Source organism: Helianthus annuus, chromosome 15 (genome assembly GCF_002127325.2).
Source record: "Helianthus annuus cultivar XRQ/B chromosome 15, HanXRQr2.0-SUNRISE, whole genome shotgun sequence".
Lineage (NCBI taxonomy): Eukaryota > Viridiplantae > Streptophyta > Magnoliopsida > Asterales > Asteraceae > Helianthus > Helianthus annuus.
In genome coordinates, this window is record NC_035447.2 from 69,351,516 (window position 1) to 69,374,997 (window position 23,482).

Here is a 23,482-nt window from a genome sequence, read left to right on the forward strand (position 1 = left end):
GTTTACATAAAACATTTCAAAGCATTTGTATTTTAACCATTTTTAACAATCATGTTAAATGAAAGAAATTCTAACGCGCACGTTAGAAATATTAACATTTTCACAAAATGTTAATTCGACTTGCTAAAAGCACATATATGGTTTAAATAAGTCATTTCTAATACACACGTTAGAAACTAAACAATTAAAAATTGCTTCCAAACTAACGCGTTTCATGAACGTTTCTAACACGCATGTTAGAAGACAAATGATTACAAAAATCATTATAAGACTTATTTGTTCATATCAATCCATGGGTGGATGAAAAGTCTACTTTAAATAGAGACTTAATTAGAGACATAAAACTCTAATCAGGTAACATAAAACTCTTATTTAAAGACATAAAAAACTCTACTTAAGAAAATTTAACGTTTACAAAAAAACGTATGGTTTACACCAATAATTCCGGTCTAACACACGTGTTAGAGAATTTAACGTTTACAAAAAAACGTATGGTTTACACCAATAATTCCGGTCTAACACACATGTTAGAGAATTTAACGTTTACAAAAAACGTATGATTTACACTAATAAACCCGATCTAACACAAAAGTTAGAAAAATTAACCCCCAAAATCGTTTCAAAACCAAACGTTGGAACCAAAACTATTCGTTTTGTACCACGGTATAGGATTTAAGATTGTATCTCTATCTCAAAAAAATCCAAACACAACAAGTTGTACTACATACATATTTCCCGAAAAAAAAACATTTATAAGATCATAACCTCTAAAAATATTTTTTTATTCTATTATAAATCCTTTCGTAAACCCAAAATCCTTTTAAATAAGGTTTTTAAGATTGTACCAACAATTTCACAAAATCTGTTTTAAGTTTGTAGGAATTAGGTTCACCTTTGTAAAATATAATTACAAAATATATAATAACGAGACTCTCGTTATTCGTAGGAAATATCATAGTACAATACCGGTTGCAATAACTAAATAAAAAGAATATAAAATATAGTTATATATACCAATCTTGATTCAAGCCGCGTCTCTGGTGGGTCCTTCACACGCACTTGATAGCATCCTAGACTCGAGTATTCATCATCTTGAGTATTGAAAAATACTCATTGACTGCAACAAAGAGCACACTAAAACATTGACGATTTTGGTTGAAGCATGTGTTCAACACGCTTCCCTTAAAACAGATTTCGCGCCTCTACTAAAGACAACGCTTCTGTCTCCCAGGGTACAATAGCCGAAGCAGTCTGTACTGCTGGAGATGGCTCACGGGCCCAAGGTTACATCCGGTAATTGTAGTGTTTGAACTCATGTGGTGGAAAACAAGTAGAGAATACTCATCTCTCTAGTTGGTCTTCAAGTGTTCATCCTACTTCTAGTATTCTTCATGTATCAAGCAATACCATATTCTTGTTTTTTTAACAAAAGAAAGCACATAGCCTACTATTTGTACAAGACTTAAGGATTAGTGAAAGGTTTCACCTTAATTAGTCACTTAATTATTCACTTAATTAGAGACTTAAAAACTCTAATAAAACTAATTAAATGTCATTAAGAAGCTCTACTCAAGAGTTTCTCTTTTACTTACCACATGAAATTAATATTTATAATTTCATTAAATTATAAATATATTAAATATCCATTCACCAAATTTTCAACACAAATGTGGATAATCCATTTATGACCCGTACCCATGACCCACTTGAACCCAACACATCAAAATTAACCCAACACACATTTATTCACACTTCAAAAGTTTCTAACATCGTGAAGAAACTTTAAGAAATATAGGATGTTTACAAAAATAAAAAAAATTGCTCGATTCTAAGTTCTAACTTGTATGTTTTAGTTATCAAACATGTTTAGTATTAAATGGTATCGGAATTGGTACTTGCATCGCGAATGTGGAGATGATGTTATTTTAGAACTCGGAAATCACTATGCGTGTACCTCAGGTAACAGTTGGGAGTTAATATTGCTGCAGCTATTGCACCACTACAACAACGTTTAATCTCTCCAGATACATGAAGTATACATTTAGTACAATCTTTATGTGATATATCATCAGTACATTGCATAACCATGTACACTATTCGATTATTTTTATAATCTTGAGTCCCAAAAGCGTATCCCATTGGTTGCCCCTTGTATAATCTTAGCAATAACTTATTTACCAAACTAGACAGGGTATTCTGTAGCCCAACAACATCCTTAGTTATTATATCACTAACTTCATTGGCAACAAACCAAACATCGTAATTATTTAGAACAGGTTGCCCATATTTCACCATACATTTCACCCTCCATGCCGCGGCTCCCTTTTGGTTTGGACACTTCTGTAGAAGCAGTGGGATTGTTTTGTCTACGCAGGACTTGCAATCTTGGGGATTTAAATAGCCCGCACAAAGTTCTACAGCGGTAACTTCATTTGGTTTAACGCCAACGGATTTAGAGGTTAAAGCGGGTAGGCTCTTGAGAGCCGACACGAGGTTTGTTTGGTAGAGGCTGTTGAGTTGATAAGTGCCGGAGTCTTTCTTGCATCGGAAGATTTCGCTATTGATTGGTTCAGCCATGGTGAAGTTAACAACATTGAGGATTATTTGTAGAAGAAGCAAAAGTAAAATGATGGTTTTCATTTTCATTTGTTTCTTCATCGTATTTGTGCAAACTTGTGTTTTAATAAGCCAAAATTGAATGTCGTAAAATAAAACGTGATTTTAAAATAGATTCGTACACAATTCTGATTAGTTAATTAAAATATTATTGTTGAATTTAAGTAGTAAAGTACCTCAAAATACTACTACCTTATAATAGAGTTTGAATTGTGTAGGTACCATCAACCAAGTTAAGCCATAAAAATGATAACAAATAGTCAATAATTAAATTAAGGATCTTAATTTGATTACATTTCTTTATAATTCCACTATAAATATTATGAAAATTCAACTTTCACTAGTAATTATATTATATAACAATACAAAAAGTAACTTGGGCATCACTAACTTTTGTAATCGACTTGTCCATACAATCCATACAAAGGCACCATTTAAGTAATATTTCTGATTATGACCAACCTTCATTTAAGTCTTTAGAAATAGTTTTATATGCTTCCTTTCACGTTTGTTTTAACTAAAACTAGGATTGTGACCCGCCACAATGCGGCGGGGATTCTTTAGTTATAACTAAGTCAATCTAGGACTCGCACGTTATGTTAAACCTGTCAAACGGGGAAAAAGTAGACGATGTAACAACGTTCACCCACACACGCACGTTGCGTCGTGTTAACTCGCAAAATTTAGAACGAAACGTAAAAACGTTAAACCAAAGACGCACGTTGTGATGTGTTAAGTCACAAAATTTAGAACTAAGCATAAAGCGGAAAATGAAAACTATAAAGGACCACAGTTGAAAGTAAAAAAAAAGGTTATGAGTATAGATTGCAAAAGATAAAAAGTTTTGAGTTAAAAGTAAAAAAAAACAAATAGTTTTGAGTTAAAAGTAATTTATGAAATACTTTTGGGTGAAAAGTAAAAAAATCATATATTTTTTTTTTGGAAAACCACAAAGCCAACGTTAGGACAACCATATGGATAACCATTTTTTCTTTAAAAACCCCCAAAGCACACCCCGCGTTGTGGCAGGGCATAAAACGGTGTCAAATAGTACTAATGTCACACAACGGTCATCGACCACCAACACTGACTCGACCTAGGATATGCGTGTTGTGACGAACCTGTCAAACATGGAAAAATAGAGGTAAAAACGTTGAACCACACATGCACGCTGTGTCGTATTAACTCGAAAAATTTAGAACTATACGTAAAACGAAATTTGCGAAAGATGAAAAGTATAAGTTACAAAAGTTGTGAAGTTAAATTGCAAATAATGAAAAATTTTGGGTTAAAGTTAAAAAACAAATTATGTAAGGTTAAAATTGTAAAAGGTAAAAAGCTTTGGGTTTGCACAAAGAAGTTACAAAGTTATATATGGAATAATATATCCTACTAAATAACTTAAAAAAAAACCTTAATTCGTACGGAAACTCAGAAACGGCGCATGTTCTTATCCTAAATTATCTTCAACCACCCCAAAATCCATTCTCAATCCTACAAACTCCATACAAAAAAAGAAAAGTAATTCATCAATTACGTTACGTACAGGTAAACTTCATTCAATGGAATCAAGCCTTCTTCCATGTTTATCTTTTTTTTCCATCTGTAGAAACTATTTTGAAATGATTGATTCATAAAATCCTTTATTGAATTGAAACACCCTAAATCCCCTAGGTGATGTTGTGGGGTAGGATGATATTTCGTTACAAAAATTTTGAACATTGATTCGTTTGCGTTTGAAAAACCTCTTCGACTCCAGCGATTCGTAACTGCCACTACTTCGTCTCTGACTATTCATAACCGACGCCCCTTCGTCTCTGGCGATTTGTATGGGTTTTGTTTCGTCAAACGTATCTATTCGATAAAATTTATGTTCGTCAACCATCCAACACCGTCATGTTATGTTTTCTGACATACTTTTTCGGTCGTTAGCGGCGACTGCGACGCGGGTCGGGATTCTTTAGTTATCGCATTTTTACCCGAATTTCCCATACAAAGTGATATTACAATTACATATTATAACATAATTTTTACCGTTAGATGTATAGGGAGATAAATATCCCTACTTTTACACAGCATTTTTTCATTCTTAGAGACAGCAAGACCGACGGGCGTTGCCGTTGATCTTGGTGCAAGGGTATGATTTTCTTCACTTTTTAATTCAATGCTTGAATTTGATATCATTATTTTCGATACCTACTATTTCTTCTTAACAAAACTTGATTGTTTCATGCTCTTAATTTCTTATATATCAGACATAGACACGATTATTCGGGTTACGAAGTTACCATGATTTCTTCTACTTTTTTCTTTTGTGTAATTGTGTTAATATTTTGTACAATTTTTAGATGTAATTTAACATTTTGTAGAAAAAAGCATATAATTGAATACATAGTGATATATTCAACAAAATGCAATTACATTCTCTCTTTTATTGTTCGTACTACGGGTACTAATCGATGTGTAAAAAATTCAAATGATATGCCAGTAATGTTGAATGTGATTCAGAGGCATTGGTCTTCAAGTTGCATGGACTTCCTCCTTTGTATTTAAAACATATGTTTGTTTACATTAAAAGTATCACAAATGTTCGCTTATAAATGTGCTAATGATTTTCCCTTTTTAAAGATTCTTTCACTCTATTTGATAACTTAATACAAGGTCTAGGGGTCTGGATTCCTTTGATAAAAAGGAACAAATTTTATGATGATTGAAGGGGTAAGGTCCCAAAAATCCCACAAAAGGATATGGGACCATACCACCAAACCGACCTTTCAACCTTTCTAACCTTGCGCGGCCGCGCACTGGTCTTACAGAAGGAAGAAAGAAACCGACGAACAATAGTCGCGCGCCCAAAGGGAAAACTGATCCCTTGCGCCGCCTTTCATTTAAAAGGGTCAAAACCCTGAGACCGAAATGTCCACCCAAATATCCAGACTTGGATATTATTTTACCCAGACTGGGATTTATTCAGTTGTGTACACACTAAGAGGTGTCACACCAGATTACAGCAGTAATCTTCTAGAAGAAATACAATTGTGCACCACCCAGACGGTTATAACCGTCTGGACACGTGTCATCATAACAAACATTCCTGAAATCACAACGATAGCATGTAATTGGAGAATGATCTCCACTCAAACCACTTTCCACGTGGCAATTCCCTAACCGTAGATCAAGTCGTGATCCGTGTGCACTTACGTCGGATCAAAGCAACTTAACGAAGGGTAAAAAGACTTAACGGAAGGAAAGATAACCGCTACGGTGTTAGCATCTTCCGTTATCTTTTCAATAACAGGTTTTCCCTCCCAAACTCTCGGTTATAAATAGGAGAATTCTTCAGGTAAAAACTCAGATTCAATCTTACTACTCACTTACCTTTACCTTCTCCATACAAATACTTATTCTCACACCGGAGTCGGGTCAAGGAGAGAACCCTCTTCTCCCCTTGACGAGGCTAACGGTGCTTTGTTTTGCAGAATAGCCGGAGAAGAAGTTCGATCATCACTGAACCAATTGAGAGAGAACTAACCTTTTATGCGGATTCAAACCCCCTGGTCCAACTGATTCCGATCTGTTGAACCAGTGTTTCTTCATTGGCGCCCACCGTTTTCTCAGTTTTTCTAGTTCCTATCTCGTTCCGGTTCAGTTCATCTCATTTTTCTGTTTTTCCATATGGCAGAGAATTCATCTTCTCACCGACGATCCGGTCCTCGACCAAATGTCGGAAACAATTTACCAGTCGAAGGAATGGTGGAAGAGGCCTCAGACGATAATGAGGTTCAATCTAATGGAGCAAATAACCCCGTTACTCCAGGGATATTTCCCATAAATCCCGCCCAATCAATTCTACCACCGGGGGAAACTCCGATATCATGGTATGTCCGGTCACAAGGAGCATTAAATGCAGTGTATACACAATTGTGTGCTCAAACCGCTCCCGTAACACAATCACGAAGGCCAGGATCTAGAGCTCATGCTTCTCAACGAGAAGAATCGACGAATGATGGAACGAACAGCTATGAGTCACAGCCTCGTCAAAGGCAATCAGTTCATGATAGGTTGGGCTCCCCTTGGGATGCCCACACCGATGAATCTGACCAAACGTATCGTCTGAGCGCAAACACCAGCGTATTCAACAGGCTGCACCCAAACTCTAACAAATCCAGGCCTCGAGCGGTGTACAACCCTGAGGCAGAACATAATTACGACTTAGTTTACCGCCCTGCAGAAGCAGCGGAAAACTCGAAGTTTATACTGGAAATAGCTCTGGCTCCGTTAGAGAGGGCAAAATTACCATCTAACATCGGCAAATTCAATGGGTTAACTGACCCCGACGATCATTTGAGGGTCTTCACCAGCGCAGGATTAGTCGGCGGTTGGACTCTTCCGCTTTGGTGCCATTTGTTTGTTCAAACATTAACGGGGCCAGCGCGAATCTGGTTTGATAATCTACCAACGGGGCAAATCGAGTCATGGAAAGACCTGCGCCAAAAATTCTTAACACACTTCAGCCAGCAAAGGCGCTCCATGCGGGATACATCTGATGTCATGAACATATGGCGTCGAGATGATGAGAATTTGGAAAATTTTATAACCAGGTATAATAAGGAAGTATTGGAGATCGGTGGTGTCCACGAACAGCTAATCCGCGCTTAGTTTAAGTACGCGGTTAGATGTGATGATATGGTCAAAGTGCTGTCCGGAACAGAAGGCCTCCCCAAGAGTTGGGAAAAGATAATGGCGGCGGCCAAGGTTTACGCACAAACAGAGAAAAACCTAACTACAAACAGACCACCACCACCACACAGCAGGCCCACAGATTTAAGTGCAACGGGCGAACGAAGATTCAAGAAATCATGGCGTGAGTCATCCGGAAGCCGCTCCTCTGAAGATGCTCGCGCAACAATTAACAAACTCTCTGCTCAGAGAGATAACAAGCATGAAAACAGAGAGAGGCAGTGGACCCCACTGACAAAGACCCCGGCGGAAGTCCTGAGTACCGAGGATTATCAGTTTAAACCGCCAATCCTGATGAAGAGTAAACGTGGGCAGGATCTAGCGCAGTATTGCGAGTATCATAAGGATACGGGACACCACAAACAATTGCATTTCCTTGCGCACCGAGATAGAAAAAGCCCTCAAAAATGGGGAGTTTACGCATCTACTCCAGAATATGCGCAAGGAGATAAAGCAAATCACCCGGGGAGAAGAAACCTTCAACAAACGGGCAAAGACCTAAGAGACTCTGCAGAATTCCCCGCGGGAAAAAACGTCAAAGATGGCAAAACTAAGTTAAGTTCCATCTAATTATTAAGACCTTGTAATGCCTCTGCGCGTTATCCATGAATAAAAATTACAAAGTTTCTATCATTTGTATTTACAAAATGCATGCAATTTCTTTTTAGTAAGCTCGAAAACATTATGGTAGTATAAACTAAGCTCCATTCGCGGTCAGTGATTACTTCACAAACGACCATAAACTCCACGCATGAGCTTCATACCAACTTCATTCGCCTTACTTAAGTAAAAGCAATTGTACTCATGCAAAAAATTGTAAAGGCATCCAAACAAATAGAAACATATTACTTTCAGCATACAAATACGCCCTAACAAGATTCAAACACGGCAGTGTTTCGAATTTTTACGCAAACAGCACAACAAAACAAGGATATACATCCCAACAAGGGGGAAAACACAAATTGTTCAGAAAACAAATTTCACCCTACTCTAAAATTTCTTCCTCATCAGGAAAGATTTCTTTAAGCTGCGTTACCAGATCGTCCGACTGTAGCGCTACATCTATCAATTCCATAACTGGGAGTTGTAAGTTATTAAACTCCGCCTTCATAGAAGCAAGCGCGGCTGCAGTATCTACACCAAAAGTAGCAGACTTGCTGTCATCCCAAGTAACCTTCAGCGCACTCGTTACATGATGAGAGCATTCTGCATAACCTTGCGCATAACCATCCCGCCGTGCAGCAACCACTAAATCCGCAACAGTCTTATCCAGCTCTTTAGAGTTTAACACAGATTCAGCAACCTATGAAACCAACCAGTAGCAGTTAACACAAAAGAAAAAAAAAGTCAGCGCAAGTGCATATATAAGGTAGGAGCTTACACAGGCAATCCCACGATCCTTCAACCAGGTCATGTCATTCCTTAAGGGCTCAAGCTCGCTCTCTGCTGAAACCCGCGCCGTCTCTGAATTTTCCAGTTTTTCTTCGGTCACAGTCAAACGGCGGGAAGACTCAGCATGTTCAGAACGCGCAACCTCCAGGTCCTTTTTCAATTGTTCCTGGTCAGAAACCAAAGCAGTAAGTTCCTCTAGTTCCTTATCCCTAATGGCAAGAGTGCTTAAAGCTTGTACCTCCCGCAGCTCGCTACGTTCCCTATGAGCACGAGCTTCTGCCAACAAAGCTTCCAAGTCAGCTTTCTCTTTCTGCAATCTCTCAACCTCCGCATCTTGGTTCTTCAGCTTTTCAACATCAGCTTTGAGGTTATTTATAATAGTACGGAGATTTGCCTTCTCTGCATTATCCTTCTCACAAATCTTCCTCCAGTTTTTTCGCTCCTCGGAAAGAAGAGCAGCTTCAGCTTCAGCCTTTCTTTTCCAACCAGCAACAGACCACTCCTCAGTCTTCCGCTCAGCCTCAAACTTGGCTTGATCATCTTTTAGTTTCGCCATCAATTGAGCCAGACGTCTCTCATCATTGGAGAATTTCTTCTGAGCCGCCGCAAAAGATTTCTGCTCCTTATGCATATTATACCACTCCCGAACAATACGATGGGTGGTAGAAACATGAGAGGCGGTCTCAGCAACGTAAGACTGATAGGCCTGATCGTAAGATCGGCTTTCTTGAAACTTGACCTCCCCAGGCGGAAGTATCCCCTGCAGACAATCTTGGCACGCATGCCAGACCACAAAATTATCCCCTTTCTTCAAATTCCAGACAGGGGCGTGAAGGTCAGCAGCATCCTTCTCCGAATAGCTCCGATAGTAATAATCTCCCAAAGTTTCTTCTGGGCGGATGGGAGATTGTTTACTAACATTGGCAGACGAGTCTTGCTCTTCAACAGTCATCCTCTCAACATGCTCCGGCATAGTATCTGAAGGCGAAGGAGTAGGAACTTTTTCAGTTGCCCCTTCCCTTTGGTCTTGAGTAACCACCTCGGGAGTCGAAGGATTATCCGTATTATCCAGGCCAGCATCAGCAGACCTCTCGGTTTCAACAGACTTTTCCGCGTCATCTACACCCTCCGTAGCAGCTGCAGGAGCATGCTGAGGGGTAGGAGGAAGTTCTTCATTCACCACAGGTTGCACGTTTGTGGGAGTCGGAACAACAGGAGCCGCTGCAAAAATAAAAAATTGTAAGAATCTAACCCATAAAAAGGAAACAAGAGAAGACGCTGCTTACCAGGAACAGATCCCGTAACAAAAGCATCAAGGTTACCCCTTCGGGTAATCTTCTTTCTCTGAATCTTCTTGGGAGGCTGACCCTCCGCGTTGACATCAGTTTGTTTTCTCTTGCTTGCTCCCCTCCGCACCAAATGCTCAGGACTAGATTCTAAGTCAATTGTATCATCTGGGTTGGATTGGATGGAGGAACGTCAGCAGAATCTTTCGGCTCTGATTTCGGTCGCCGAATAGTAACTGCGGGCGTAAGACCCTCCAAAGTATCAGAAACCACCACATAATCACACTTGTCAGAAGAATGGCGCATACCTTTCTTCTCAACATTTCTAACTTTGAAAGATTGAGTCTTTCCGGCATCACCTTTCTTAGGCGCAACATTACTAGCCGTAGCGCGCCTTTTCCTCTCAGGGCCTACGCCCAAGTTTGACAACTCACCTACAAAGTGCAAAGAACAATTAAGGCATGAAGTAAAAAGTTAGGACAAATAACGAACACAATCTTACCTGCGCCAGCAGCAGGAGGATCAGACAGATCCGCGTCTCGCGGAAAAGAAAAATTCTTTGCAATACGATCGTACCAAAATTCTTCATCAGGATTTTTCTTGATGGTACCCATTCTCCCCCCTTCTCTTTTGTAGGCAACAACATACAGTGAAACAACTGCAGGAAAAAACAGACAGGCTCAAAAAAAAAAAAAAAAACTCAAACCGTACCATGGCCCCCCTCGGTGTAGACAGGCTTGTCGTCCCGATCCATCTTCCAGTTTAAACTCATTCCAGCTCCGACAAGGGCTTTCTCCGGTAAAGCAATATTAGGTATCTCCTTCAGATCCTGGTACCAAGTTTCCTCAGAAGGGGTCTGGAGTGTTTCAATAGGAACATCCTCTTTTCCCCTCAACACCATCCTCATCGGAATCACTCTGGCCTTGATAAAGAAAAATTTCTGTTTCCAATCGTGGAAGGATTTCGGAGGATTGAGCAAAATTTTCTTTGCAGAAGCTCTCTGAACAAAAGAGTAAAACCCCTGGGTACAGTGCATTTGGTGAAAAACCCTAAATCGAGGAACGGTCGGCTCAATATTCATAGTCCGACACACGAACTCAAAATGTCGAACCCTAACCATACCAATAGGATGCAATTGAGAAAGATGAATATTATAAAATGTAAGGATGTCAAGAAGAAACGTCGTTGCAGGCAAACGGAAGTTGCCGTCACATAAGAAATCCCAGAAAAGGGTGATGTACCCAGACGGAGCATCTGCTGCTGTTTGCCCTTCTTCAGGGTACAGAGCACCCCAACTTTCCGGAAGCTTAAGATTTCGCATCAAACCGTCAAAAGACCCCCTTGGCCACTTCAAAGGTGGAAGTTCAGTAGACATCTCTTCAGCAAGACCTTCTTGATTTCCTCCGGTCGACATAAAAAGAGGAATGATGTTTTTCTCAAGAAAAGAAAGGTAGGGGAAAAGTTTCAACAAAACAATGATGACACTAGAAGGTTACCCAAACGATATATACTCATCGCAATAAATAAGCATCGGGAACCGTCACAGCAATTTTTTCGGATATCACAGTCCTTCAAAAGGGAAGAAAAAGTACACACGCGTTTGCACACGCGCGTGAAAGGCACGGATAACAGCATATACCTGACACTGTCAGCTTGACCTACAGCCCTAGCTGTACCATCCTATAAAGACAAAAGATTTCCAAAATCCCCAAAATAAAATGGAGTCTTCTCACAGAAGATTTCTCATTTTTTCGCTCAAAAACCATCTCTTTCCTAAGTCCAGTGCTCCACTTATTTGCATAAGTACAACACGAGACTGGGGGGACTTGAAGGGGTAAGGTCCCAGAAATCCCACAAAAGGATATGGGACCATACCACCAAACCGACCTTTCAACCTTTCTAACCTTGCGCGGCCGCGCACTGGTCTTACAGAAGGAAGAAAGAAACCGACGAACAATAGTCGCGCGCCCAAAGGGAAAACTGAACCCTTGCGCCGCCTTCCATTTAAAAGGGTCAAAACCCTGAGACCGAAATGTCCACCCAAATATCCAGACTTGGATATTATTTTACCCAGACTGGGATTTATTCAGCTGTGTACACACTAAGAGGTGTCACACCAGATTACAGCAGTAATCTTCTAGAAGAAATACAATCGTGCACCACCCAGACGGTTATAACCGTCTGGACACGTGTCATCATCACAAACATTCCTGAAATCACAACGATAGCATGTAATTGGAGAATGATCTCCACTCAAACCACTTTCCACGTGGCAATTCCCTAACCGTAGATCAAGTCGTGATCCGTGTGCACTTACGTCGGATCAAAGCAACTTAACGAAGGGTAAAAAGACTTAACGGAAGGAAAGATAACCGCTACGGTGTTAGCATCTTCCGTTATCTTTTCAATAACAGATTTTCCCTCCCAAACTCTCGGTTATAAATAGGAGAATTCTTCAGGTAAAAACTTAGATTCAATCTTACTACTCACTTACCTTTACCTTCTCCATACAAATACTTATTCTCACACCGGAGTCGGGTCAAGGAGAGAACCCTCTTCTCCCCTTGACGAGGCTAACGGTGCTTTATTTTGCAGAATAGCCGGAGAAGAAGTTCGATCATCACTGAACCAATTGAGAGAGAACTAACCTTTTATGCGGATTCAAACCCCCTGGTCCAAGTGATTCCGATCTGTTGAACCAGTGTTTCTTCAATGATTCATGTATCGTCTTTTTTAATTTGCGAAGTTGGTTTACCTTGATCGGGTTCACAACTGTTCATTGACGATTTGCAGCCAATTGTTGGTCAAGTCTGAACTGCATCAGCGATTACACGGTTGTTGAAAAGGTGATCAACAATAGTGTTGCGCGACTGAATAGCGCAGTCGAAACAGAGGAGATGTTGGTGGTGTAGCTTGAATAGGCAAACAAATTAGAAGCCAATTGAGAAGTTAAAATGCGAGGTCACAGTGGCTTAAGAAGATGTGATGATCACGAACGTCGTCGCTTTGTTTAGAGTAAATAGCGATTCAAACTTTAAATGTGAAACGACTTTGACGGTTGAAGGGTGAGGAATTTAATCATATAGGAATTGAAGGAAATTAGTACTGAATAAAGTCTTTTTGATCGGGTCCACCGATCTTGAATTCGGGTTTGCCGGGTAAGCAACTCTTATACATGTTTCATCATTTATTTATTTTTCTTAACAAGGATTTAATCTATTTTTCATTGGCAAAATAAGACATGGATTTAATCTATTTTTCATTGGCAAAAAATCAAGGAAAAGGACTTCAAAATATACAGTGCGTTCATTTTTTTTTTTTTTTGTAAATCATGCTTTTTTGTATAATAACAAAACTAAAAAACAAAACAAAAGACAAATAATTTTTTTTGCTACTCATGAAATTCATAATCAACTTCCCGTCACACGTGGGTTAGCGTAAACTCGTTGATTACAATTTACAACATTTTGACTACAATGGCTATATGAACATGAAACGATTCAAAATTACACACAAAAAAAAAACTAGACTTAATAATATAACAAATTGAAAATGAAATTGCAAACATAACAGATCATGAAGAAGAAAGTAATATTCCCTTTTGAACATTAGAGACCTGTTCTTCCCGCTTCAACGTCCATTTTCCAACTAATTATAGCGAGTCTTCAGGAGAATCAGTCCATGTGAACGTTATAATCCTGCAGCCATGACTTGCAAGTAAATAATTAGTAACTGTCTGGATACCACATCAGGATATTACCAATATCCTGATCCGGTATCATGATCGTTGTTTTGGTCAAAAATTACCGAAGCAATTAAGTGATCAAATTAGTTAAGTGAGGTAGTGTGCTAAAAAGTGTGTTGAAAATATGCTAGTTATGTTGCTTGGAAAAACAGTGTTCAAGATACGGCTCAGGATATTGAGCTGTATCTATGATCAAACAATGAGCAAAAAGTAAAGGGGGTTGACACGAGATGTACGAGGAAAGCCCTTGATCAATCTAGATCGCCGGCATAAAACCTCGGGAGCTGACAATCGCAGCTGCCTAGTTCTTCTTATTGCTTCAAATTTCAGGATACAGTGCAGGATGTGGTGCGGATCGACTAAGTGTTACAATATAGTTTGGATACAAGTGTGGTGTTCGCAGTAAGCTAGAGAGTGAAAGTGTACGAGAGTGTTAGTGAAAAGTTGTGTGCCTTAAACTGATCCGCCCCCATCTATTTATAGCAAAGATAATGTAACTAACTATCCTCTAAAACCGGGGTCCAACGAATATTCCTTAGCCGAACGTTGTACACCTAGTCTTTCGGATTCAACGTCTCTCCCTTAACAGATACGCCCGAGTCTTGAGGAGAAGAAGTCCAATTGACCGTTAGCATGTCCCAGCCTTTAACCTGCACGTGATTTATTTGATATACCTCGGGATATTATCCAGGATGTTAGCAATATCCCCGTCCAGTATCCTGATCACAAATAAACAATCACAATCAGAATATCAGTCAGGATATGGTTTCAGAAAATGACCCATAACAATTGTCTCCAAAATATATCTGTTGGTATACCAACTCCAACGGATATATTTTAAGATTCATTTCGTGCATCAAGGCAAATAAATCGGATTGACGCTTGAAGTGACATTGTGCAACTCCCAACACGTTTTTCACTCAATGGATATCCATTTAGCCCCTATATCTTCTCTCTTTCTTGTTGATATACGATCATCTCTCTCAGAATTCTCAGGTACTTCTCTCCTCTTATCTCTTAACTCTTTCTCGTTCAAATTTCTCGATGGCCACCAGAACACGTTCTTACTCCGGCGAGTCCACTTCGTCATTTGTCAACCAGAATCTGCTGAAAAATCCCAAGAAGGAGGTGTGCTCCTTCGATAATGCTGATATCAACGCGTTAAGAACCTCCGGTGCTTTTTCCGACACAGCGATTATCCGTCCCTTTGACCGGAGCATTCGTTCCGACGTATGTTCCGAGGAGTGGATCTGCTTCTCATCATATCCTTTTTCTCTTGGTCTCCGATATCCATTCCCGGAATTCATCATGGAATTCTTTCGGGTTACCGGTCTCTGCTTTGCCCAGACGATGCCTATGGTCTGGAGAGTGCTGATTATGCTTAACCAAATCAAAACCCTTCACGTCCCCGATCTCTGTATCGAAGACCTTCCACTTGCTTACCGCCTCCGATCTCACAGCAATAGTCGTTTTTTGCTTTTCTCAACCTCTAGCAACCCCCTCATCCTCAAAGCTTCAAAAAACGAGGATGGGTGGCAACGTAAATTCTTCTTTGTTAGACGGGATTCCATTCCCGAGGGCGAAAGCCTTCCGGTGAAATGGTTGACCTTCGGTAGGGTTTAGGGTTTTTAGATATCCCCAAACGTATCTTGGTGATGTATCCTGTGCTAATATCCTGGTTTCTCCCTTTTGCAGCAAACTTCAAAGAGTTAGCTCCTCCTTCTGAAGAATCTCAAGAACGAATCAACAGGATCAACCAGTTGCCTGATTGTGACAGATCCTTTTCACAGCATCTTCCAAGTTCAAGCCAGTACTCCTCGTCAGATATGTCTGGTAAGAATCTCATATATTTTGCACATTTATTAATATTAAAGTAAGAGACAAGAGTAGAGTTTTAGATATTTTCCCTGTTTAGCAGCACCAGTTAAAGCTCCAGAGGTCTTTGATCTCGACGAATTGGATAGTTATCCCATTCCTGTCCAAGTGAAGAAAGAACCCAGCAAACCTGCTTCTACCTCCAAACCAGCATCCGGCCCTAAACCGGCAGTTGTTCCTAAGCCTTCTCCTGCTACCAAGCCACGTGCCTCAAGTTCCCGAAAAAGAAAGGAGACCGACTCTCCAGCCTCGTCTGAAACCTTCCCCTTTGAAAACCACGAGTTTGTTGAATCCAGTGGCTTCATGACTGGCTTTCTTAATCAGGTTCGTATCCTTAACCTATATCATGCAGCATATACTGGTTGTTTTACATATATATATTGATACCTGGGCTTTCGGTTGTAGGGTCTGGAACGTCTCATGTTCCTTTATGAGGACGCTTGTGGGCTGAACAAGATGCTGGAGATCAAGCTTAAGAAAGCTGAAGAAACCATTGCTGACCAAGGGATGATCGCCAAGGCACAATCTCAGCATTATGAAGACAAATTCAAGACCGTGACCCAAGAAGCCAAAGCTGCTGTCAACACAGCCAACGAAGATGCCCAAGCCAAGCTGGACGCCGCCCAACTCCAATTCGAGCAGGATAAGACTTCCTACCGAGAAGGTCTCAAGGGGTCAGTTGTAGTCTCCCTCCTACAAGCCAGATTAAAGATGGCTTATGAAGCCAAAACCTTGGGCTTTGAATGCCCTTCCTGGGATGTGAAGGCTTGGGAGGCAAAACTGAGAGACCTCGGGGGAAGTCCTGTTGAGTATCCTGCCAAGCTTGCGGGTGAAGAGCCTTCCAAGGCAGCGGAGGAAGCGGCGGATGCTGAGAAGAATCCCGGGGGTGATGCTGGAGCAGGTGCTGATGGAGCAGTGGCTGAAGAGGGTGCTGCCCCTTGAAAGCAGCGAAGTGGGCAATGATGGATGTTTATGCCGAGGCCGGAGCCCACTTTTTTAAACTCGATGGTTATGGTTTAGACTCCCTGAACAATTTCCTTTTCCTGTTTTTGAACAATTTACTTTCCTGCATTAAAACAACATAATGGCCAAAGGTGGATGGGTCCTGGGTTTCAGGACGAAGCCCTTGGTCATTAATCAGTATGGTATATTTTGAACATTATAACAGTTGATGGCGGATGGGTCTCGGTTTGAGACGAAGCCTTCAATCTGTTAAGTAAATCTAATTTAGGAAACTATTGTGCTTTTGGTGGATGTGCCTTAGTTTAAGGTGAAACCAGAAGCAAAACTTTTGACATGTTAATAATATAACCTACCTTTGACTTACTTGCCTTTGTCAATGCTTTAGTCTTCCATTATATACTGTTTAGTTTTGATATCAATTAGTATAATCATTTAAATACCTCAATCCATATTTTTAGCAATATCTTGTAAAGAACTTTGGCAAATAAATCTTCTCAAAATCCCCATAATCTGGATAGAGTTTCAAAAAATAGTTTGTTCTTTTTAAAGACCTCAAATAGTTTAAGGTAGCGTTCGTTTCATGGAATGGAATAGGATGGAATTGGGAAGCTTTTTTTTTGTAAAATTGATCTTGGTTTGGGGAGGGAGGAATTTGAAATCCAATGAATTTCTTTAATCAATGAAATTTGTGACTATTTCAACATTCCATTCCATTCCTTCATTAGAGTGAAGGATTTCTAAGGAATGTTGAAATAGTCACAAATTTTATTAAAGTGAAGGATTTCAAATTCCTCCCTCCCCCAACCAAGATCAATTTTACAAAGAAAAACTTCTTAATTCCATTCCATTCCATTCCATGAAACGAACGCTACCTAAAGTGTTTAAAGGAATAAAATGGTCTACTTAGCTTTTATAAACAAATTCCATTTTGCTTTTAAATTTAAGTCCTGCACACCAAATATTCCAAACACATATCCTGTATTATATCCTGAGAATATATTCTGAGGATATATCTTAAAGATATATCCTAATCAGGATGACATGGTTTCAAAAGTTCAATCAAATTGCGTAGGATTCTCAAAGGAAAGATCATACCAGGAATAGAGTATAAGCCTAGTTTCAAACTTCAATCCTTTTTGCAATTCCTTGTACCAGGATGTCCCCAGTCCTTGCATGCTTGGTCCAAACTTGACTCTTAGTGCCTTACATAATTGCCTTAGGAGAAATGTCCCATGTGTACAAAATCTTTCAATACTTAGAAAAACTTACTTAGACTACGTAGACAGTTCTTGTGTTATTGGGGTAAAATCCGAAAACATCCTGGAGATAATTCCTTTGTATCCTGGGGATAATCCCAAATTTTCATGCGCTACAGGCGGGAGTGTATAAACTCCAAGACTTAGAAAGGTGAAAACCTTTAAACCTTAGAGAGTATGAAAATACCCTTTCGTGAGAGAGGGTGATCAATCCTCATATACCTTTAGGATTCAGGATATAGCCAACAGTAACGAATTGTCAGCCACTTTTACATGGACTGGTCCCGCCACCTTGAACTATTCCCGAATAACTTGCGCTCCAGGCGGGGTGTTTAAACCCAATTCGGATGAAAGGTGAATACCTTTAAACCTATGAAGGGATCAGGATCCCTTATTCTTGAGAGAGGGGGCCAATCCTCTAGTCTTCCGAAACATCCTGAGTGTGCATCCTGGAACTATATCCAGAAGCATATACTGCAAAAACATTCCAAAACTAAGGTGGGTGTTAGCTTGGCTAACACCCCTCTGATGCTTAAGTTAGTATTGGATTCAAATAAAATAAATTATATTCAAAAGAGAAAGAATTCATACCATCTTGAGTTAGAAATTAAATTCTAAACTCACTTGAAATAGGCATTGAGATGTATAGCATTCCAGGATCTTGGTAGTATATCCCCTTCCATATTCTTAAGCTGGTATGCTCCTTTTCCGGATTCCGACTCAATCTCATAGGGTCCTTCCCATTTTGGGGCCTACTCCCCATCAGCAGGATTCGTAGTATTCTGAAAAGCCTTTCTTAACACCCAATCTCCAACCTTAAATCTTCTGGTCCTGATATTCTTATTATATGCTCTGGATATTCTTTGTTGATATGCTGCCATTCTCAACTTTGCCGCATCCCTTGTCTCATCAATAGTATCCAATTCTTGACATAGGGCTTCAGGATTCTTCTTAGGATCCCAGAGGTTGGATCTTGCTGTAGGTATCGCCATCTCTGACGGGATTACCGCCTCTGCTCCAAATACTAAGGAAAATGGAGTTTGCCCAGTAGCATTCTTCACGGTTGTCCTGTCAGCCCTTAGGACAAATGGTAATTCTTCTGCCCATCTTCCCTTCTTAGCCCCAAGTCTTTTCTTCAAATTGTTGACAATTATCTTGTTTGAGGATTCTGCTTGTCCATTCGCTTGAGGATGTACTGGAGTAGATGTTATCATTCTGATCCCCCAACTTTTGCAGAAGTCAGTAGTTCTTTTACTAATGAATTGAGAACCGTTGTCACATATTATCTCGGCTGGTACTCCAAATCTGGTCAAGATATTTCTCTTTATGAAGGATACTACTTCTTGATCCCTAACTTGAACAAATGCCTCGGCTTCAACCCATTTGGAGAAATAATCCGTCATTGCTAGCATAAAGACTTTTCCTCCCGGAGCTTTCGATAACTTCCCTACTATATCCATCCCCCATTTCATGAACGGCCAAGGGGATGCTATAGGATATAGTGGTTCAGCTGGTTGATGCAGTATGTTACTATGCCTTTGACATGCATCACATCTTCGAGCATACTCTGCAGCATCTTTCCTCATCGTTGGCCAATAATATCCTGTCCTCAACACTTTTGAGAATAATGACCTGCCCCCAGTATGGTTACCACAATCCCCTTCATGTATATCCTGAAGTACTTCTTTGGCTTCAGGATCCTCCAAGCATCTCAAGTATGGTCCTGCAAGAGATTTCTTGTATAAAATATTATTTATAATAGTGAATCGTGATACCTTCATCCTAAACGCTTTAGGATTTTTATCTCCGGGGATATGTCCTTCCTTGAGATATCTCATGATTGGAGCCGTCCAGGATTTAGGATCCTCTTCAGGATACACCGTTCCAGGATCCTGAATACCTACTACTTCTTTATCCTGAGGATTCGTTGCAGGATACAGGATATGTAATATTGGTATTGGGGTCCCGTCTGGTATCCTGATTGATGATCCCAAGTTTGCCAATGCGTCTGCTTCGGCGTTATCCTCTCTTGGTACCTGTTCAAGTGTAAAAACATCGAAATATCCTGCTAATTTTTTGAGAATACCGAGGTATTCGATTAATTTCTCGCCCTTGACTGTGTAGGATCCATTAAAATGATTAGTAATTAACAAGGAATCAACATATACTTGCAAATTCTTGATATTCATATTCTTAGCCAATTCTAATCCTGCAATCAAAGCTTCATATTCTGCCTCATTATTAGTAGCAGGAAATTCACACCTAATAGCTTGGGGTATTATGTCCCCTTGTGGCGATTTTAGTAGTATACCTAAACCTACACCTCTTACATTAGATGCACCATCAGTATATAATGTCCAGGATTCTAAATTTTCTCCTAGCTGTTGCACTTCTAGGTCTACTTCATTCTGAATATCACTACTGAAATCAGCCACAAAATATGCTAGAGCCTGAGACTTTATTGCATTTCTAGGTTCATATATTAGGTCATAGGCACTTAATTTTACCGACCACTTAGCCATTCTACCCGACATCTCGGGTTTCCTAAGCACATTCTTAACAGGATAGTTAGTTTTAACATGAATCCTATGTGTCTCAAAATAATGTCTAAGCTTTGTTGATGCCATAACCAGAGCCAGTATTAACTTTTCTAGGTGAGAATATCTAGTTTCAGCATTTAACAAACTTTTGCTAACATAATAAATAGGATACTGCTGACCTTCGTGATCCTTTACAAGGACCGCACTTACTGCATTCCCTGATACTGCAAGATACAGGGATAATGGTTCACCATCTTCAGGCTTCATCAATAGAGGCGCGGTCGAGAGATACTGCTTCAATTCCTGCAGTGCTGCTTCATGCTTCTCACCCCATTCAAATTTCTTATTCTTTTTCAAGATATCATAGAACTCTTTACATTTTTCCGAGGATCTTGAGATAAATCTATTCAAGGCTGCCACTCGTCCTGTTAACCGCTGAACATCCTTCATATTCGAGGGTGACTTTATATCCAGGATAGCTTTGATCTGCTCCGGGCTTGCCTCTATCCCTCTTTTTGTCACCATGTATCCTAAAAACTTTCCTGCCCCTACTCCAAAATGGCACTTTGCAGGATTTAGTTTCATATTGTACTGGTCCAGGATATCAAATGCTCCCTTAATATCCTGGAGATGATCCTCAGCCTTCTTGGATTTGACTACCATATCGTCAATGTACACCTCCATGGTGTCCCCCAGTTTGTCTTTAAACATCATGTTCACCAATCTCTGGTACGTTGCACCTGCATTTTTCAAACCGAAAGGCATAGCAGTATAACAGTAAATAACTGTTGGTGTCATGAAAGCAGTATCCTCCTGGTCTGAAGGTTCCATTTGGATCTGCTGGAATTCTAAGGATGCATCCATGAAGGTTAACATTTCATGACCGGCAGTGGCATCCACCATCGAGTCTATATGAGGCAGAGGGAATGGGTCTTTTGGACAAGCCTTGTTCAGGTCTGTGTAGTCTACACAAACTCTCCACTTCCCATTCTTCTTTTGAACCACTACCACATTTGCTAGCCATCTAGGGATTTGACTTCTCTGATAATCTTGGACTTCAATAATCTTTCAACTTCCTCTTGGATAATCGCATTCCGCTCAGGAGCGAATTTCCTTCTCTTTTGTTGTATAGGCTTGAATGACCTGTCAATTCCAAGCTTGTGAGTAATAATGTCTTTGGATATACCTGTCATATCTTCATGCTTCCATGCGAATGTTGACATCCTGCATTTCAAAAAGTTAGTTAATTGATCTTCAATATCCTGAGGGATATTGACTCCTACGAGCACCGAGATATCAGGATTATCCTGATCCAGGATAACTTTCTTCACATCCTGCTCCGAATTCTCCACGATATCCTGGGCCTGGATCTTTAATTGCTATGCTGCACTTGGTTTGGTCGAGGATTTCATTGAGGATGAGTAACATTCTTTTGCTTCCTGCCGATCGCTATCGACTTTGACAACTCCCCAAGGGGTAGGGATCTTGATGCATTGGTGATATGTTGATGGTACGGCCTTTATATCATGGATCCAGGGTCTTCCCAGTATGATGTTATAGCAGGATAGAGAGTCCATCACACAGAAACGGTGTATCGAGTTGACTCCTTCAGCATATACTGGTAGCTTTATCTCTCCCACTATGTTCCTAGCCTCTCCACTGAAACCAACGAGCACAGTAGACTTCGAAGTGATATCCATCGGAGACACATTCATTCTTTTCAGAGTCTCTAGTTGGATTATATTGACGGAACTGCCATTATCAACCAGTATCCTGCGTACAAAATGGTTAGCCACATATAACGTTATTACCAGAGCATCATGGTGAGGATCCTGGACAGTATCCCTGTCATCAGCATCAAACGTGATCATTTTGTCAGTTGTGAGGGTAGTCATCCTGACAGGTTTGTCTCCCCTCTCAGCCTTAGCTTCTTTTGCATGTCTCTTCGCCGCCGAATACGAAGTCCCACAAATGTCGGATCCTCCCGAAATGAAGTTGATTATCTTGGCATCCGCGGGAGGTGCGGCTGCTCGTTCAGGATCCTTCTCAGTATCCTAACCTTTATTCTTCTTCTTTCCCAAGAGATATTTTAAATATCCCTTGCTTAGAAGATAGCTTATTTCCTTCCTCAAGGCAATGCAATCCTCCGTAACATGTCCGAAATCCTCATGGAAGGCACACCATTTGGATTTATCCTTCCAATCAGCTTTTTGTTGATTCTTCCGAGGCCACCTGACTTTATCTCCCAAACCCTGCATAGCATACATTAGTTCAGGTATATTAACAGAAAAACAATATTCGGATAATTCAGGATATTCTTCAGGATCCTCATCTTCGACAGCATTCACTCTCTTGTTATCATTTCTGCCATATGGCTTGGAGCGGTATGGTTTGTACGAGGATTCTGACTTCCTGTTAGTCGATTCATATGTTGAGGATGCATTCATCCTTTCTTGCATTTTCTTGTCATCTTCCAATCGAATATATCTTAGAGCCCTGTTACGAGCCTCGTCAAGATTCCTGCAGGGATTCATTACAAGATCCTGATAAAACTGAGAATCCTTTTGCAACCCCATCTTAAAAGCTTGCACGGCTGTTGCAACATCAAGATGTGGGATATCCAAGGATTCTCGACTGAATTTGTTCACATAATCCCTCAAGGATTCCTGAGGCCCTTGAGTTATCCTGTAAAGATCACTGGTTAGTTTCTCAAAACTCCGACTGCAAGAAAATTGACTGTTAAATAAATTCACTAAGTGAGCAAATGATGTAATCGAATGCGGAGGAACATTCAACAGCCATTTTAAGGCTGATCCTGTCAGAGTAGAACCGAAGCCCTTGCACAGGCAAGCTTCCTTGAGCTCCGGAGGGATAGGGTTGATCTCCATCCTCTCCCTATACTGGGCAATATGCTCTTCAGGATCCGTGGTTCCATCATAAAGCTTCATGTTTGGAGTCTGGAATCTTTTTGGGATTTCAGCATCACAAATAGGACGTACGAATCGAGATATCCTGTGGCTATCCTGGGATACTTCAGGAATTGGCTGAACCACCCCAGGTACACTGGAT

General features: G+C 40.3%; 2 protein-coding genes across 2 annotated transcripts; one reads left to right on the forward strand and one right to left on the reverse strand.

Annotated features, from left to right (window-relative positions):
• Positions 1–1,920: 1,920 nt before the first annotated feature.
• LOC110876114 (cysteine-rich repeat secretory protein 38) lies at positions 1,921–2,658 on the reverse strand. Its single transcript, XM_022124291.1, has one exon. The coding sequence runs from the start codon at positions 2,656–2,658 to the stop codon at positions 1,921–1,923; it is 738 nt and encodes a 245-aa protein (XP_021979983.1).
• A 3,633-nt stretch (positions 2,659–6,291) lies between these two features.
• Positions 6,292–7,275, forward strand: LOC110876115. The gene has a single exon (XM_022124292.1). It carries the CDS (start codon positions 6,292–6,294, stop codon positions 7,273–7,275), a length of 984 nt encoding a protein of 327 aa, XP_021979984.1.
• The last annotated feature ends 16,207 nt before the right edge of the window (positions 7,276–23,482 follow it).